General features: G+C 44.2%; 1 protein-coding gene across 1 annotated transcript; it reads left to right on the plus strand.

Annotated features, from left to right (window-relative positions):
* Positions 1–4,908: 4,908 nt before the first annotated feature.
* LOC142576361 (techylectin-5A-like) lies at positions 4,909–19,574 on the plus strand. Its single transcript, XM_075686462.1, has 6 exons — positions 4,909–5,222; positions 9,453–9,622; positions 10,266–10,408; positions 11,362–11,467; positions 14,098–14,265; positions 16,458–19,574. The coding sequence occupies exons 2-6, from the start codon at positions 9,481–9,483 to the stop codon at positions 16,766–16,768; spliced, it is 870 nt and encodes a 289-aa protein (XP_075542577.1). The 5' UTR covers positions 4,909–5,222; positions 9,453–9,480; the 3' UTR covers positions 16,769–19,574.
* The last annotated feature ends 809 nt before the right edge of the window (positions 19,575–20,383 follow it).

Raw genomic sequence — 20,383 nt, forward strand, 5'->3', positions numbered from 1 at the left:
ATGGCTACCACCGTCTGGCAACACCATTATAATCCGCAAACTACTGTTCACGTGGACGACAAAGTGGGGTAATCTCTCAAGTAATCTTTATCCCATATTCAAGATAAGCTTAACAGCGGTGGTAGAGTAGTTGCTAGGGCATCGGGCTTCTAAGGTCGAGGGTGCGGGATGAAATGCTCCCGACCGCGGTGATAGCGTTTCGACAGGGGTTAAATGCAAAAAGGCCCTCTTGTCGTCGATTAGGTGCACGTTTAAGAAGCCTAGATGGCCAAATTGTTTCGGAGTCACCCGCTACAGCGTTCCACATAATCAAATCGCAGTTCTGGCATGTAAACCCCATAATTTATTTTGAAGGAACATTTAGCACGCAAGAATTGATACTAGTCAGATTTCAGCAATTCATAACACCAAGCATAAATTTTAAGGCTACCGTTACGATCAAAAACCACCTTTCTATTGTATTTCACCGTGCAAATTTTCCATTTATGCCGTGCGTTGAATGTGATGCAGGTTAGCGCATGCTCACATTAAATAGAGAAGGTTAGAACGGCAGACAACAAAGCAATTGGTAGGGATCTATTCTACGAAAGGACATCAGGCAAGGCACGGACGCCCGAGAAGAAGAAAATGAAAACTTATACATTGGTTGTTGGCCACCATTAATGTTGCGCGTTTGTTTTACTCTAGCTCTCACTCGAGAAAGTTTATTGTCAAAGTCGTCTTCCGAATACGTAGTACCTGTGTTCAATAAATTTAATGTTTATTTATTTAACCATTTCATAAACAATTTCGTAACTATTTGCTAGAGCACGAGAGGCCCTAGCAAGTCGCCGGAGGGCGCAGGTAAAATAAAAATTGTATCAGGCTACGCAGGACGCAGAACAGACGCTTCCGAGGACGATAGGCGCACTCCTGGCGTCTCTGCCACGCAGTCATGTTTTTCCACAATAGTAAAAAAAAAAAAAAATAAGCGGCCACTGGCGAGGTAATATGTTTTCCAGCTTAATGATACTGGTACAAGCTGCGAAATGTTTATTTTTAAAAAAAATCTATAAAGCAGGAAAAGGCGCGTTCCTCTGCGATTCCTGATCTAACGCAGCCTCTCAATGTTGCTTGTCTACGATGGAATACGAGGCTGATCAAATGCGAACAGTATTTGTGAAACAGAAATGTTGTCGATTAGCATTTAATTTAGACGTGTATATTCATTATTAGAAGAACTACTGCACCATGAAGTGTAACCACTGACTTTATACAGCGTCATAAAAGTGCAATATGTAGTCTGCGTGAAGATCTCGTATAGTTGTTGTACTTGAACACGACCATACGCGCTATTGAGGGTAGGGTATCTTGCAAGCGTCGAAATCCCGCCTAGCTTGTGCTGGCGCACGGCAAGACGCCGCCGCTCAGTTAAAGAGTCGCTATGTCGATGACACTATACCGGTGTGTTTACACACAGTGCTACCCTGTTCCCAAGCGGTGAACACCATCGCGCTGATACGTGTTACGTGCTAAATTGCTGTGAACAGAAATCAATGAAACGCCACCTATTGTGTGTTATTATTTCTCTGACAACAATTTCTCCGTGCTTGTGAAATAGAAGTAAGGAGAATATTGGTCTTCGGCTGAAGGGGGACGAACGTGTTTTGCGGTTCATTATTTCCGTCACTGGAAAAACTTCGATTTTCTACCCTACACAAGAACTTCCTGGCGCGCAATATAATGACCGACATGTCAAAAACCTGGAACATTCTAACCAGAAGAAAAGATAAATTCTTTACCTTGGGCCGCCATTTGACTGTTTCCTTTTTCTAAGCAACTCTACTGCACCAGAAAGTCGCTATTGATTACAATATTTTCTTGCCATGATTGCTTCGCACTTCTTGCACGAAAGCAGTTTCCCATGTGAAATCCTCATTCAGCCTGGGCTCACTAAGGTGGAAGCAGGCAATGGCAAGAGCTATGCAGAAATTTCACGAAGACAGATGTTTGCTTGGAACAAGGAGGTCCTAAATTCGCATGCATGCTCCCATAAACACCCAGTACTCGTGCGCTGCTGTTACTTTGCATAAAGCTGAAAAAGCAGAATAGCAAATACTCAAGGCTATAGATACAGTAATATTATATGGCTGAATCAAATTCAGCGTACTACAGTGCAAGTGAGGTATTGAAGTGCTTATAGAATAATCTAGTGCAGATATCATCCAAAACGCAGCACACAATTGCCAGCTCTTTCAACGGATGTTTAATCAATGTATTTAGAGCAGTTCATAATGGCTTGGTTTACTCACAAAAGGGATGGTTCTCGCGAACTGCTCATCGAAGTAGTGCGAGTGGAAAGGCATATGCCATTTAAATGTCATCTCGAGCGTAATGGACACAAATGTGTTCAATCACGCAGCAGCAACGCTGAAAGAATGCATAACATCGCGTGTAAGACCATAGAATTAAAGAAAATGTCGGTTGGCAGATTCAGTATGGCGGAGTTATTATTGGACAACGTAAGCTCATTAAGGAGATCTTGAAGTCAAGCTACACTATTTTACTTATCGCACTGAAATGTCACCTACTCGTTATTGTCGTGGGGAAAGCAGGTAACTTCATGTCGTCGATGTTTTGATGAAATTCAATCAGCAGTTGTTGTAAAAGTACACTAGAGTTATATTTCATTTTGTGAATCATGACTTATATCATTAAACACAATTTTCTACAATCGGTTTTCGGAAATTTGTAGCGGACTTAAAGTACGCTGCTGGATTTATAGACTGAAAGCCCCCGTTTCACTTGTGTGCATTGAAGGAACGATTCAGAGGCGTGGCGTAAATGGTATGGTATGGTAAAATTTTATTGAAGTCCTGCAGATCGTGAGTCTACATGAAACGGGCCGCTCCCACGTGGGAATCGGAAGGCCGAGCCTCTTGGCGGCATCGTCGGCCTGCAGGGCAGCCCAGAGTTGGTCAGCCAGAAAAGGGCTTCGGAGAACAGCCTCCCATCTGGCCGAGCTGTTATCGATGATAGAGCGTAACCGGGCACACCGCCAGAGCATGTGGTCTAACGTGCCTATTTCTCCACAATCGCGGCAAGTAGCATTGATGTAAGAGTCCGGATAGATTTTATGTATAAGACCGACGGATTCGGATACGTATTCGTTTGTAGTTGACGGAGCGTTAATGCTTGAGCTCTATTGAGCCGCAGATGAGGAACAAAGTAGTTTCGACGGCTGAGATAGCAGTGTTCAGTAATGTTGTAGGTGGAGGGCGTCTCCCTGTTCTCTGGGGAGTCGGCTTCCGATTGGTCGAGGGTAGCGTGGTGGGCAAGTTCACGCGCAGCCCTGTGACCCGACTCGAGGTTGGGAGGAGCACCCTTTATCTGACCCCGATGTGCGGGAAACCAATAAATGAAGTGATGCGTGATTTCCTTGCCCTCAAGAGGTATGAGGGCCTGTTTGGAAATGGTGCCTCTTTCAAATGCTCTGACTGCAGAACTTGAATCACTATAGATGACATCCCGTGAGCTATCCAGCAGGGCTAGTGCGATAGCCAAATTTTTCACCTAAAATATCCCGAAGGACATTCGACACTCGCTTGTACAGCCGCCGAAATAAGAATGTCTCTCATCTGCGGATAACAAAAGAGAAAGTAGGGTGACTTGTGCACATATAACTCATGGAGTGTTCGCAGCGCGATTCTTCGGAAACTATAGCCATACTATCATTCACTTATTGTGAACAACATTTCCATAAAGACTACGTCTTGCCCACAGCGAGCTAAATCGCCAGCACGGTAGCTGAAAACCATACCAAGGTGGCGTTCAGCACAGCATCAAGAAAGTTCTTATGCAAACCCAGTTATTTGGTTTCCTACTGGAGAGATTAGACACTTATATTAGGAGCATGCGGATTTTCGGCATGACGTAAAAAGTCGCGCGTGCTTCTTTTTTGCGGAAAGCACCGTCAAACCACAATCACACCACTATTGGAGGGATGGCCACCCGAGTGTACATTAGCAGGTATAGCTTATAGGAAATACAAATTTGGCGTTTCTTCACGTACAGTTGTGTAAGAGAAAATGTGCTCCTTCAAGACCATATTTTTTTTCCGTGTACAACACGATAACGATCATCGCAAATTTATTTCCAATGTGCTGGATGACACCAGATTCAATTTCACAGCAGTCCCCTACAAAGGAATTAAAGTGAACTGTACAGAAATTGAGAATTCAGATGATCGGTCCCTTTTGATGGCCATCAGTCATAAGATGCGAATCTATGTAGTCAGCATGCACTAATGGCGACCTGAGCAACACTAGCCAAATATTTAGAGCATTTGAAAATTCATGTTAATTCAGCATAAACATGATACACAAGAGTGACATGAGCGTAAATGATTGTGACAAGCTGCGAACGCTCTCTATTCACCTTTTATTCATTAGGCGCCGAGAAGCAATCCGATGGCATAAGCAAATGCGTCCGCGTTGAATAGATTTCATGAAGACGACATCCTCGTTAGGACAACGCCCCTTACACATCAGTGGCACCACGCCAAACGTGACCTCAGTTGGCACACACGTTGGCATCCAAACCAAGACTGGTTTTCCCACCCATGGCACAACACAAAACCTGCACAAAGATTAATGAGTGCAAAGACACGCCCCAAGAATCCACGTGCTGTCGTCAGCAGTGAGCACGAGCTCCTAGAGATAGGCCTAGCTGAAATCAAGAAGAGTGGAGAACACCGCCAGTACGTCATGTCTGTCTGTTGCACCTACCTCCAACTGCCAACGTGCGGCGCGTGTAAGAAACGAAAAGAAGCAAGAAAACGTGGCTGAAAGATAGGAGCGAAGACTTGCCTGACAAGCGTCTGCCGCCATTTATTGCTTCTGAAGGTTTAACCCGGCTTGAAACGTAATCTTGCGGCGCAGGCGTGCAACGCGCTTTCCTCCGTCCACTTTCCACGCGCTTTCAGTGCTTGTTTCCGTCTCTCTTTGCTTGCGGATAGCACGCGCAAAGTTTCTCCTGTCGTTGGCAGACACACGAGAAGGCTCGTGTTTTCCTGAGGATTGTGAAACATACGCAGGTTTATAGGCACATTTGCGAGCTTGGGAACAACCTGCGCATGAAGATAAATCTGCACACATCGCCCCCACAGCAAAGAAGTGTGCGTTGCTGCCCTGACAGCCGTCCTATGTTATAGCGGACTCGTAGAGCATTTAGAAGATTATCCTGTGAGTAGATAACATTTCCTCTTTTTTAATTGCCATAACAGAAATATGCTTGACCATTTCAAACAGCATATGCGCTTCTAGGCCATTTTCGCGCTCGTTCGCTTTGGTAAACGTCTTATGTCGCGATAACATGCTTTCCTAATATAGGGCACTGGTAAACTCGACGAGAAACCTTTATATAACTATAATAATAATAATATTTGGGGCTTTACGTGCCAAAACCATTTTCTGATTATGAGGCACGCCGTAGTGGAGGACTCCGGAAATTTTGACCACCTGGGGTTCTTTAACGTGCACCTAAATCTAAGCACACGGGTGTTTTCGCATTTCGCCCCCATCGAAATGCGGCCGCCGTGGCCGGGATTCGATCCCGCGACCTCGTGCTCAGCAGCCCAACACTATAGCCACTGAGCAACCACGGCGGGTGTTTTATATAACTATGACTCTGTTACAATTTCGCTTGTAATGGTTTGCCGCTGAGTCGCCCTTTCCCATCAAGCTTAAGCAATGAAAAAGAGGAGTATATATAGATGAATTTCTGCTGTTCTAATGTTCTAAGATGCTTCAGGCCAGTGTCGGAAACATCAAACACTCAGAGCCAGTGAAATACTTTAACATTTGACATAACGTGATGTATATGGGTGTGCGCGAATACCGAAAATCTTCAATATCAATCAAATCGAAAGACTGTGTCATTTGTATTTGATTCCATGATTTATTGTGGAAAGTTGTCGACTATTGTAACTGATAAAAATCCCGACATTCGTTAGTATATCACAAATATGTTATGTGTTTTCAATGTTATAAAGTCACGCAAGAAGTAAGAATTGCGGATACAGTTTACAAAGGACAAGACCAAAGCGAGCAGAGACTCTTCCTTATGGCTATACTGCAGTGAAGCCACTAATGTGCGGGGGCGCCACTTCCTCACAGATGGCGAAGAAAAATTTACTTCTGCATAATGTTTCGCGCTAATTAAGTTAGCCTGTTTTACTTTATGCAACGTAGAATTGTTAGGTAAGTATCACTTGGTCAATTTTACCATATTTGTATTCAATTTGAACGATTTACCGCGCTGGTAAACTTTTGCTCAGCACTTATTGCAATGCTCTATTACGTGCAACTGGGGGACATGCTATTTCTCTCATAACTGCCATCGCTATGGTGCACAAGGTACGATAACTTTTCAGTAGCAACACGCCGCGGTGGCGTAAAGACTGTGGTGTTGGGCGTGTTGGGCAGCTAATCACGAGGTCACGGGATCAACTTCCGGCTGCGGCGGCCGCATTTCGATGGGGGCGAAACGTAAAAACGCCAGTGTCTGGCTTATTGGGTGCACAATAATGGTCCACAGCTGGTCAAAATTAATCCGGACTGACCCACTATGGCGTGCCCCATATTCAAATCGTAGTTTTGACATGTACACCTTCAGAATTCATTCAACTTTTAGTAGCAAATGTTAAACGATCAAAAATGTGCGTTTGTGCGATAGGAAAACATTTTGAGCGGGTAAGACTTTACTGCTCTAACAGCGCGCATGTCTAGAGAAATCAGTTTTCTTATCTTTTAAAAGTAATGCATTAAGTTAACAATAAATAAAGACAGGGTTGAACGGTGCGCTTACTCGTTGGCCGAGGAAACTGGGAAATCTTTCTTTATGAATTAGGACAACAAGATGTGGGAAGTCATGACGTGATCTGTCTCTAGTATCTTTGTTGGGTTGTTAGGCCAATACTAGGCCAACGCGAGCCCGGTTCACTGATGTCAGGGTGCTTAGATCTTCTCCTCGTCTGACACCGGCTCGAGTTCTGGGAGCATTGCCGCGGCGCGGGTTCGTCGTTTTTGGCCTGTATATGACGGCTCGCCATAGGGCACCTTCTTTCCCGAGAAAGCCGGAGTATGCACAAGCTATCGCTAGATGCAGTGGGCAGCTGACCACTTTGTTGGGGAAGAGCTGACATGCCCGTTGCTCGTACATCGATTTTATTCGGGTGGCAATCGTGTGTGTTGCCTTTAGGCAGTCCGAGTGGAGTCTGTTGAAGAGAATGATCTGTTAAAGATGCTCTGGAGGTGAAAGCTGGGAGTAGTGTAGCGGTCTGGTTGCGCACGGAGAAGCAAAGAGCACGGAGAAAGCAAGTACCTCTGTATCAGGTTCGTTACGTTAAGCGAACAGAGGGAGGAGAGAAAGTCGCCTGCGGCGGCTACGCCATGAGTCAGGCTTGTTCATCGCTTTTGCGTGCCGGTATCAGCCTTCGTGGATGAGGCATGTTTACACTTTTGATTAGAATTCTAGTCGGCCTTGCAAGCACTGTCATGAGTTGCCGACATGTGCGTGTGGCATCACACGTGTCACGAAAGGAGGGGCTGACGCGCATTTAGTGGTACTTTCGTGTTACCATGATTAAGTGCCATGGACGCGAGTAGTGCTCCAGACGGCGAGTTAGTAAAGCCTGGGTGATGCATCTACGGACATCGCTCCTCTGTGGCACTGCTGCGGAGTTCTGAAAGGCGGTGCAAGTTGGAGCCGTCGCAATCGATTCATGCTGTTCTGTGAGCTCTGATGGGAGTGCGTCACGAAGGATAATCTGGTTGATGCGAGAGATCATCAAAACTTGTATGTCGAGATTGTGATGCCAGCCCATCTCTTTGTACGTACAGCGTGAGTGCTGTTGATAGTCGCCAATATTGAATTTATCAATGCAGTCGCCAGACGGGCTTGATGGCAAGTCGACTGAAGGAGAAGATGAGAGGCCTAGGGAAGGGAAGGAGAACGCTTCTGAAACTCCGTCGCTCTCGCCTAAGTGTCAGTCTCACCTACAGCATGGGGTTGAATGTCCTCAGCGTCCATGAGACAGACGGCACAGCCCAAACCGCAGACTGCAGCTTGGCAGGCGGCGTAGTGTGCCGGAGTAGGCACTCATCTAGTGTTGGGAGGTCGACGCGTGCGTCAGCACCAGTGTTGACGAGGCATCGTTCCTTGTTCATGCGGTCCGCGACGTGTGAAAGGCGGCCGGATGTCGGGTCTGTGGCTCCGACCACCTTCAGTGCATCACCAGAGACTATGAGCGCACCGACGTCGATGATCATGTAGGCTGCGAATCCCTCACGAGTCGAGGACACACTCAAGATCATGCTCACCTGCTGCGGCAGTGACGGCAAGAAGATTTCGCAATATATCGATGTGTCCAGGGAAGCAGTGGAGTCTCCAATTGCATGCATCATGCGACGCAGACGATCCCCAGGTTTTCAGTCACAGATTTCGTTCGCGGTTAACAGTTACTGAAACCGACGCTGTTATGAGTCGGTTGTGCAGTGTATGCGTTCCGGCTAACGATGGCCATGCAGGCGGAGAGCGGAGAATATTCCTGACAATTTCATTAACAGCAGATGACAGCGCGCCGATGAAGTGGTCGTATCTAGGTGTTTGTGACATCAGACGGCGTCGGCGGAAAAGTGGCTGGACGCTGTAAAACTACAGTTAGAGTCCGACTGCCAGAACACTGGTAACTTAAGAGCAGCGAGGACCGCCTCGGTTGCTGTGGCGTCCTCCATCGCAGCGTTGTCGGGGTCGGTCTCCATGTTTTCAGGAGTGCTTAGGCCTCGATGCATGATGAGGTTGCCGGCGACAAGAAGACCCGAGAATATCTGGTGTGAGCGCGCAAAGGAACGCGGCACGTTGCCATCCGGCGTCTGGGAGTCGGCCCTTGTGGGTTGCTTGGTTCGGAACTTTGCATATCTAGAAGTGTCCGAAGTCACCATTTATTGGAAAGTGTGAGGTGCTATGTTTCCAACGCAATTTTGGAGTGGTCGCCCGAATGTAGCCCACTGCGAGCCCGGTTCGCCGATGTTAAGATGCACGGTTGTTAACCTCGCTTGATAACCGGGAAGCACGTTACGGCGCAGCTACATCGTCTTCTGCCTGGCTATGACAGCTCACCTTTCAGAATGCCGTTTAAATGTTTCACATAATGCGTTAGTAGAATGAGTGCACTTTGCATCTGCAACAAAGAAATTACTGTAATTATTCTTAGCTAAGGCAGATGATATTTTCATCGTGTGTGTAGGTAATAACATGCACTGTTTACATTCATTGTTCTTTAGTTCTTTGGTCTATTCTAACCAAGATAGATGTACATAAAGAACTACCACATGGAGATCCGTTGACCTGTTGCTTCCTGAATGGCGGTAACACTGGTGAACTCCTGACACTTGCAATACTTTCTCTCACAGTTTCAAAGTGCCACGTGCATCAGTCAAGATGGAAAGATACGTTGCCTTTCTGTTCGTGTTTGTCACCGCTTCCGCCGTCGCCGTGCAGTCAGCAGCAGTTGTGAAGCCGGCTATCGAGCAAGCGGAGGAACGCGTACAGGAGCTCAGCCGGCTCCTGTACAACATTAAAAGTAAGAATGACTTTTTTTTCCTTCTTGCAGCATCGCTCAAATGTGCACGTATAGAAGTCTATCAATGGCCTTATCACGAGATTGTACTGTATCGCCCCATTATCTCTGCGTGTCCTTATCCTGGTCTCAGCCAGCCAAGTCTATATTGCCATGCTTTGGAAACGAACAGAGACAAGAAATGTGAACATAGTTGTGAACCGAAACATCACTACACCCTGAATACAAGGGTCAAGATTAAGACGCAGTAGTCTAGCATGCAACTCTCAGAACCACCGGTAGCGGTGGTTACGATAAACGTGCCGCTATGTTTAATGCAGGTGCCACACTTACTTGTGTTCATAAAAGAATAAAAAAAATTGTTGATTTCTTCACTAAAGAATAAAAAGCTTGAGTGGGCAACATGTCCAACTCCACAGTACTTCAAGAAAGAAGCAGACAACTGTTTTCATGTGGTTTCATCACTAGATTGTTTTATTTGTGTGTGGCGAACACAATTCAGCCGACGATCTGCGAAACTGTTTGGAATAATTGCGTCTAGTTCTCATTTTTTGTACTTCTTATCAACTTTCCTCCTTAAATAGTTAGCCATATTAAAATGTTTCTCTCTATCTAAGTAACTGACAAAAATTTATCTTTCCTTCAGATACCATTCAGCCTCGGCATTGCAGCGATCTTTTACATGCTGGTCAATCGAAGAGTGGCGTTTACACAGTATTCCATAAGGCCGCGGGACCTTCGGGGCAGGGCGTCTACTGTGACATGAAAACAGACGGCGGTGGTTGGACGGTGAGGCCACTTGCTCTTAATAGGGTTTTTCCGCACAGAATACAAATTGCACAGCTTGAAGGAGTGTCTCCTTATTTTATTTTTTTGTCTTACATAAATAACTCCCGCACTGCACGTGATATGCAGGGAGTAGGCTTCAATGTATATACAGGTATACAATACGAAAACTATTGCATATTAGAACGGAAGTGCAAATACGAAAACCCCTATGTCCCACGAAAAGAATATTACACACGTTGATTAAACAATAAATATGTGTGGAAAGAAATCCTTGCAAATGCCCACCTTGAATTAAATAGGCAATGTTACTTACGGCAACTTTCACTGTACTTCTGTCGTGTAGTTTGTCTATTTAGCCTACTAACACTAAATGTTCAAGTCGATTTCATTCCAATATTAAACCCACTTTGCAAATATCTCTGTCGAATGTACACTGTAGTAAAGTGCATGCATAACAATCGCTCACAAACGTTCACGACAAGAAGGTATACACAGATATATTTCGCAGTCATAACGATTCAACTACTCTGTTTGCTACGCTGCAAATATCAATTGGTTCAGCGGTGGCTGTTTCCATTCGCTTGCAGACATTTCGTTCTACCACTCGTCAAATGTACATCCGCTTTATTGCCATCTCTTTGTGTCTGCCTTCGTGGCAAGCGCTATTTGTTGGGTCCGTGTCCCCCGAAAATATGACGACACTTGTTTAAATGCCTTCTTGGTACTGGAGCTAGAATGACACATCGCCCATATAAAAGCATTCACATTTCTTCAAAAAGTGCATCATTTGAGGTCTGCGTGCGCTACAGATGGCAAGGGGTCCTGATGAATTAGGTGAAGCAGCATTTGTGGATTTGCGTTCAATTTATCGCACGTAACACAAAGAAAATCTCCTATCATTTATGGTGTGGCACGTAGTTTACACCAGTCTATGAGGAAATTTATTAACGCAGGTGATTCAAAGGCGAGGCCAGTTTGGAAAGAGCGTTTACCACTTCTACCGAAACTGGACAGATTATGTCAATGGCTTCGGTGATCCTGCTCAGGAGTACTGGATAGGTAAGTTGGCCCACCTGAACGCCAGGGAAAATTGACGTTCACTTCCTAACATCCCTCAGCACGGTATTGTGTAGTACTGATGAAATTTTTTTTTAGTTTCCATATATAAAGTAGAATCTCCCGAAGCGATGCTTCCTCATAAACTGGGCTATTATGGACTACATTGTAACATGCACATAGTCAGAGAAATAATAATTATTCTGTAGCTTTAGTGGTTACCTTTCGGCTATCTGAAACAATGTGCTTTCAGCAACACCTACTTTATGTATATTGGGTGCTCTTTTTTTACGTACACTAATTTTTTAGCAACTGCTTGTGGCAAATAGCACAGGTGTAAATCTTGAACTAAATTACTCGATGAGGAGTTCATTAGGAGTAATCGAAATGCTTGTTTGAATAAATAAACAAATCACACTTATCAGCTTTTTTTATAGCTACTTTCCGGCACTTACTTCTCTCTGCGTATTGCAGCTAGTGAGCGTGCACGACCTATGGACATAGAATGAACTCTTAGGATGGAACCGCCAAAGAAAGTACGCTGTCGTCTTTAAAAGCGAAAACCTTTTCAAACAAGGTCACTCTTCTGAAACATAATTTTTTAAACTGAAGCCCATTATGGTTAGGTTGGCATATTGCGGTGAAGTTGATCACTTGATCACCCGGTAGCCGCAGGGGCAATTCCAAGGTTTGCGGGTGTGCAAGTCGCGGTGACGTCACCTCAGTGTCAAATCTAGCCGGGTGTCTAAGCGAAGCGATTACGCACAATCAGAAATTTATGGTCAGGGAGTTTACAGCGGTCCTCCCGAAATATTGGCAGAGTAGAGTGCGCAATTAGGGCGGCAAAAGAAGCGAAATTTTACTGTACTAGTCGTCCCAGTAAAAAGGCTCAAAGCGGCGCGGATGAATGTACTGGGAAGAACTCACCCCGAATCAAACGGGCCAAGCGGCGGAATGTGCAAGCATGACGTTAACTTTTGTCATATATATGAATTATTGTAGGTGTGCTGACGAAAACGATACAATATTAAAGAGGCATAGCAAAAAAAAATCCGGCATATACAATCCCAAAATTACTCTCTGGGTTAATGCGATTAGCATTTAAGGGATGTAACCACACACACCACTTTGTCACCTCCGAAAGGCCTCTTGTATGAGAGTGCACTCCCGCCAGATTTATTTTGTCGCCCTTCCCTCTGCACTGGCCGCGCCAACTAGCGGCGCCGCCGGGAAGCCTGCGCTTGATGCGTGGCTCAATTTAAACCACAGAGTTTCGATTTCGCTAAGCAACAGATATATTTGGGGGGATATTCTTTCTTTTGTGCTTTATCAGCGGCACATAACCAATGACCTATCTTGGCGCTATATAATAATGATTTAATAGTGGCCCACATCCATTGGACCATAAAACAATTACCGAAGCGGGCGTGAATCAGGCTTATTTTTCCAGTCCCAGCGGCAGATATGCAGCGACCCATGTGGGTCACAAACATGCCGCAAAGTGAGTGAGGTTCCCAGTCAGTGGTAATCTCACTGAAGCCGTGCTCGGTTGGACCGCATGTCAGCCTCCGTTTCTCTAAATGAGAGATCAAAGCTGCTGACGCCGAAAGCAGATGTCTTCAGTGAGGAATATATATATATATATATATATATATATATATATATGTATATATATATATATATATATATATATATATATATATATATATATATATATATATATATATATATATATATATATATATATATACATTAGACCGTTTCTTTTTAATGGAAATATACGAAGCAAAATATTTGTTTATATTGCTTCAAATGATCTCGATCGCACGCGTAGTACTCCAACTCTTCTGCCTCCCACCACCTACAACCTGCAGAGAAAGTGCAACAAGTTCGTTTTCGTTAACAGGCATACCAGGTTGCATCTTTTGTTTGCTAAGCCGTAATCACGGCAAATACGAACTGATATATAACTGCGTGCACATAACGCTTGCGAATAAACTTACCTGACTGGCGACCTTTGCTCCTTTGTTTTTGTCTTGCTCAACTGAGAAAGCAACCATAAAAACCTGAGTTGATGAAGATTCTTGTGCGGGAGATGGCCGAAAGAAAGAAAGGTATATTTGTAAAATAGAAAATAATCCCGCCAGTTAACCTACACAGCTCTCATGTCTCAATTTCTTCGCTTGCGTTAGTACTAGTTTCCTTTGCGTGCTGAGATGCAGTAGTTACCAAAATGCAATATAATGACTATAGCTATGGATGATCTATGGCTCACTGAAATCGCTGTCGTCAGCGCAAAAGAAGTGGTTTCTGGCTCTATTCCTGTATAGGTAACATAAAATTTGTCTATAGCTTGTGTTGCGTGAGCGCAGTTGCAGAAGACAGCGTAGCTTTTCCAAGCCAAGAATTTTAGTTAAAATTTAGAAAATAATCAGTGATACCTAAATAACCAATGTAGATACTTAAAGATACATGTTCCCGTTCGCAAACACAAACTCACACGAATGCATTATTTGCGATAATATACATTTATTTGTACAACCAGTCACGAAATTTGTGTTCTGTTTATTGAATTTTGTGCACGCTGAGATTTGATAGCCTTCGCACAAAACATCGAAACATTGTGTTTGCAGGAAACAATGCTTTGCACGCGTTGACGTCCGGCGATGGAGACATGTCTCTTCGGGTGGTGCTGAAGAATAACACAGAAGATAGTGTTTCCGTCGACTACGAAAGCATTCGCGTCGGCAATGAAGACGACCTATACAAGCTGCACATAGGAAAGCTGGTAGGCCCAGAAGGTAAGTCTAATTCATGTGCCGCTCGTTCGAAGCTGTAAGTCGGACCGTAAATGCTAATAGCGGTGGTTATTGGGATTACCGAGACACAGAAGAGTGTCCAGGATGCAGAAACCATGACAAATATTACCGAAACGTTTTCTTTACCGCTTTCAGAAACCCTTGTCCTTGATGGGCTACCAGAGGCCCGTTGCAACGGCACTGCTATATCGGCCATTACTTTTATACAGGAGTGGCTCCATGTTTTCATCATCTATTTATTCAGCCTATTCTTTCTCACTGCTTGACGGCGGCCACTGGCGAAGATCTACGATTACCGCTTGCTTGCGTCAAAACACTTCTTTCAGTGCCTGCCAATTTTATTCCACCAAATACAATTCGGTCCGCCACAGCATTTATTGCTCCTTGAAACCCGCAGTATAAGCCTCACAGCTTACGGACTCTATACTTCTGATCAACACATTACGCACCCTGCGCGACTGTTAGCGTTATTCTAACCTCTGGAATTAAATTTGAAGTAGGTGTTTTCACCCCAGGGTCAGCTTTCACTCATAACAATGACTACGTTACAAAAACGCATTCTACAGCACATTGGTACGGTTTTCAATAAAAAAAAAAAGCTAGGAGCATGAAGTAGAACAGCAAGAAGTTCTTGCAGAAGAAAAAAAAATACTGACCCATTCCAATGTGTGAAAGAGGATTACCAGCGAAGCTGTTTAGTACACAAGACAGAGATGACACATAATTTCAAAGAAAGGTACGAACACATTCACTGTCTTTTATGGCTTCTATTGTAGTAGCATGGTGCTTGAGTGTTCTCGCGCATTCTCAGCTTAGGCATGCGTCGTTTTGTATGGCTTGCCGCACACGCTCGGCGTTTTCTCCACAATCTTCGGTGGTGTTTGTCGGCTGCCGGCGCCTTTGACATTCCTGTTGCTGTCCTCTTGGTCCTTCCTCGAAGGCATGTAAGACGTTGCTCTTTGGGAGTCCAAACTATCTTCGCCCTCGTAAGCCTACCGCGGAAAACGAATGGAATGCGCTGCTCGGGAGCTGCCAGTTTTATTACATGTTGTTCTGCACCGCTGATGGCTACCGCCTCCTCGGGGAGCGCGAAGGAACTATTCATGAGCGTGATCGGAGCGCGGAAAAAGAGAGGGCAGTGCGCGCATAGACATGGCCGAGGCCAGGCACACACCACTATATTGTAAGAGTGTGGAATGAGTTAAGATTTGGTGTCTAGCTATGCGTAGCCTTGCCATAGCAACTGCAGAAGGTAAAGTAAAGGCGCTCCGCAGCGGTATCCATTGCTTACAGGTGTATGAGCCATTATTTACGCGGGTATGAACCATTCACGTTAAAGGTTTCCGACATGATCTTGTGTATGCTGTATGCGTGACTAGAAAGCATGTAAGCACTGTGCGCTTCACTTTGCTGAGTGCTTGAAGCCTCTGTGTTTATCAGGCGTTTCATGTTTGATTGCTCACAGGGGAATGAGCCAGTGATGATTGTGGTTTTTTGTTGACGAACACAAAAAATTTACGGAAACCTAAACATATACAGCTTCACTGTAAATAATGGAGTCTGTCCAGGACAATCAGCCACATCAACATAGCATACGTGGTATCTGTAGAATGTTTGTTATTATTTATGCCTATGAGTAAAAAGTATAATGTTCATAGCACATGCTGCAATGCTAAAGCATAATTTAAAAAAAAAAAGTTCGTGCGCCTTTCAAATTAGCGTCGGCAAAATATTTCAAGCTAGAACCATCGGTATTCATGCATATGTTGGTTAGCGCTTCAAACATCGCGTTTCTGTGAGAAACGAGGCCAACCCAAAATCTTTAACAAGAGAAATAAAACTACATTAATGCACTTAGTGTGCCTCAAGGTGCTGAGCCTACACTGCCTGTGAAATTGTACCCATTTACGAAATCACAGCAATGTGTAATGTCCTTTATAGGAATGCATGATAGATGACTTCAGGACCGATCATTCTCGGAATAACGATGCCGTCAATTTTCCCAGCACTAAAGCTATGTTCTTGAAGTTATTTTCTTGCACCTACGCTGCATAATTTTGCCACAATTGTAGGTCGGCGGGTCATGATGGCTTGGAATGAAATACATCTTTTGCTTCATTAGAATGCCTTGAAATCCGACTCTTTTATTCAGCAGTCTTTTTCCTCCCTCCCAGGCTGGGACGCGATGGTTCACGGCAACGGTCACAACTTCTCCACCTTTGACCGCGACAACGATTCTGGTCCTGCCAACTGTGCGGCCATGTACCGAGGAGGTTGGTGGTACAGCCAGTGCCACGCGGCTAACCTTAATGGGCTCAACCTGAATGGACCGCATGACAGCTACGCAGACGGGATCGAGTGGAGCGTGAGAGGCCAACCAGGGCGCCTTTACCATTATTCTTATCCCGCTATTGAAATGATGATTCGCCCAGCCGGGTCCTTGCTTGACCGCCGAAGCCAGCTGCTGTCTCTCCCGTTATCCTAAATTTATAATGCGCATATCGGCGAACAAACACCTGACGTTGTGCGGCAGCTAGCCGACTCAGTCACCTACATAACTGTTGTAAGCAGTCCCTGATACAGCGTGACGAATACTTACGACAGGCTTCAGTGCCACTGTCACTGTGTTGGGCACAACACTAAAAAGCTTAAAGGTGCTCCTGAATATGTTCTGCAGGTAAGCTTGAAGGGAATGCACTTGACGTGAGTTTGTTGCTTCACGCGATGTATCATCGTATATAACTGCACACTGAAAAAGTTCTTCATAACAGTTTAACGTCTTTAGTTCGTCAAAGTTGCTTTATGGCCTAATTGCAACCAATATAGCAGCACATGGGGAATTACTGTGATAAGTATGAACATACATCGAACGTAAGCCACGATATAACACCCTTGCAGAAGATATCACAGAACGTTAAGACCTACTACAGGACAAGGTAGAAATATGTGGATGCTGACTTGCTCCACCTTCCATAGGGTAGTTCATTTGTAATGGAGCAACGTATCGCACACAAATTATGCATGATATGAAGGAAGACACAAAGCACTTGCTTGGAATTACATTCAACACGCGAGCATTCTGGTATGCAAACGCTGATAAATGAGTTGCCTTTGTTGCCCTCTTGCCGCCTACATCTCTCATACCACCCTTGTCAATGCTGGTGCTAAGCCGCAGCGAGCTTTATTTTTAAAGTATGAAAAGGCCTGTCACGTACGAGCCCCCCCCCCCCACTGTTATTCGTTAATAAACATAACTTACGCACACAAATCGAACGAAGGACAAGGGGCGAGCAACACGGACAAGCACCAAGTTCCGACTGACTAGGTTTGCCTAAAGTCCACTTGTGCCTCACATGTGTCACGTGTGCGCTGCTCTAAGGCGATGAAGCACCCCCTTGGCCATATCAGTGCTTCTTTGTGCTACCCAGTCTTCCATATCAACACAGTCATCATGCGGCTAAGTGCGTGTTATTGCTCAGTAACAAAGCCTGTAATTTCTATTGCGATGTAACATATGTTCATGAATAGAAACAAAATAGGCATGAAAAGCCACGAAGACAAGAAAGACGTTAAGATGAGAGCTCGTACTGGCGAGCTCCCTGTCTTCCAAAAGGTGAAGCGCCAATAGTGACGGCACACAAGAAGAAATAGACACAGGACAAGGCGCCTACCGCCTAGCCCCACAACTTGTATTACTGCAGTCCCTGTCTTCATTTTCAGTGCTAATTTTTTCACATTTATTACTTTGATTTATACTTGTCTTTCAAATCATCCTCATGATCATCAACACCATCAGCATAAGGTATTCACATACGTCCAAGATGAAGGCCTCTCCAAGTGATCTCCAATTAAATCCCTCTTCGGTCAGCTTGCTCCTCTGATATTATGATTTGTAATTTAATCACGCTACCTATTTACCATCCCTTGTCACCATTTCTCTTGATCTAATAGATCATCTCGTTGCATGTTCTGCGAAGTACATTGTCTCTGCAACTACAATACTTCCTCCTTAGCATAGCTATGCTATCTGCTACCCCCTTTTTCTTTCTAATAGGCACGGCTCTATTCCTGCATCTTAACGTTACTCCTAAGATTTTTTGTATCAGTGCTGATTGCGCGGTATTTATTTTTTTAAACAAGTGATTACATATACAAAGAATGCGATCATGTTATGCGTACAAGTAATGAAAGCGTGTCAGCCTATCATGCCATTAAAAAACTTCGTCTCTTTATCATTCAGAGAGATCGAAGACTGGCTCACACATGCGCCTGAGTTAAACTGCATAAAGTAAGCTTCTGCTATCTCACGGATCACTTGGTTTCCATTTTTATACAGTATTTCAGTGTTTTGAAAGAAAGGTTTCCAAGGGCTAATTCTGCAATGCGTGGCTATATTTGAGCCGTGCATTGGGTGGATGTTCAGCTGAGATTTTCAAGTTTTCGTAACAGCTAAATACCCTAACGAAGTCTGGCTTTCCAAATTCCATGGTTTTGCCGATTTGTGAAGGGATTGCAAAGAAAAAATAAAAGGGGATCAGCCGAGCAGCAAATCGAAACGGGAAGAAAGTATTCGCTCATTCCTCATGTACATCAAATAGGTTTAAATAAAGACAGCTATGAAGTGTGGTGTTCATGTTGTCTTTTCCGCTAAGAATTCGTTATACAAGACACGCACTATCGTTAACAGACCTAAGTGCGCGTCCAATGCCATTTGAAATATGTCAACCCAGGCGCATGTGTCAGCCACAATTCTATCTCTAAAGAAACCATATTTTTTTTTATATCCAGATAGGCTGACACCATTTCAACACTTATACGCATCCCACGATTCCATTCCGCGTATATTTAATCCCTTGTTTGAAATAAACCAGTTGTCGGTCTGCCCTCGTATCGTACGCTTCCTTTGTTCTTCGCGCGAGTTGCGCTGCGCATAGAAATATCTTCAGTCACCAATTCGCCCAGCTTGCTTTGTTAATGTGGCTTCTAACTTGGTCCGAACTTTCGTTATTCTCTTGCATACTTATGGCACTTACGGTATTATCTTTAGAATGTTATGCTTATACACGTTTCTTTCACAAATAACGGGAAGCTGAGAAATATCAGAATTAACACATGCTGTGTCGCTATCCGAAGTATCTTTATATGCGAGAAATAACAGGAGAGATTGAACTGCGTTGGTATGTAGCACTTGGGACTAAAATTTATGGCATTTATGTTTGCCTGGAAAATTTTTCTCAGTGTTAGTTGGCTTACCACCTTTCTATGGCGGTATCCGATGTATCTATAATCTGAATAAAGTTGTGAATTGAAAGTACGCTGCAAATAAATTTTTTGGAGTGGCGACTACTAAGTGGTGAGTGCTTTCTTTTCCATTACTTCTCCATTTCGGGCTCGTAAGCGCATACAAGAAAGTTGGTCCGACAAATTGCATTGTTAAAAAACAACTCTATCTTCGCAACGCCTTGCTCTCAAGAAGCACATACTTTCCCGATTCATGAGTACAAAAAAAAAACAGGTGTCGGTTTACGTGATCAAAATGCAACTACTCTGTAGGATGTCCTTTATTCTGCCACATCCACAAGAGACAGCCCGAGATTTGATTTAGCGCGCTCTTGGCAATCGGTACTAGCTGTTGGGCACCACGTGCCTGGGCTATACGGGGTCTTTACTCTTATGCTTTGCGGAAGTTTTAAAAACGGCCTACTGAGAAACTGCTATTGTACTCATTGGACTTGATTAACCATAAAGATGGATATTCATTGCGCTATAAATCAAAGCACATATTCAAGTAAATAAAAATATCCTCCTATTACTTTCTTAATTAGTTTAAAGCACACATTGCAATTTACGAAATGTAGACGGTGAGTATGCAAGGGATATCCTATTTTGAATGAGTTTCCGAAATGACACCAGGTTAGAGACATGCGCCCCTAAACTCGTGGTAAAGTAAAATCGTAGTGTTGTTCCACTTACCTTTTTCTTAATGCTATTTTAGGCACTAATGCACAGAAGTAACTGGAACGCCCACGTATCTCGGCCCACGCTTTGGGAAATAATTTCTCGAAACTGGTGGCAACCTGTAGGTAAATTTCAAGTGTGT

Source organism: Dermacentor variabilis, chromosome 3 (genome assembly GCF_050947875.1).
Source record: "Dermacentor variabilis isolate Ectoservices chromosome 3, ASM5094787v1, whole genome shotgun sequence".
Lineage (NCBI taxonomy): Eukaryota > Metazoa > Arthropoda > Arachnida > Ixodida > Ixodidae > Dermacentor > Dermacentor variabilis.

Coding starts and splice junctions, on each gene's coding strand:
- LOC142576361 (XM_075686462.1), top strand. CDS start 9,481: ATGGAAAGATACGTTGCCTTTCTGTTCGTGTTTGTCACCGCTTCCGCC. Junction 11,468..14,097: donor TGCTCAGGAGTACTGGATAG/GTAAGTTGGCCC, acceptor TTGTGTTTGCAG/GAAACAATGCTTTGCACGCG. Junction 14,266..16,457: donor AAAGCTGGTAGGCCCAGAAG/GTAAGTCTAATT, acceptor CCTCCCTCCCAG/GCTGGGACGCGATGGTTCAC.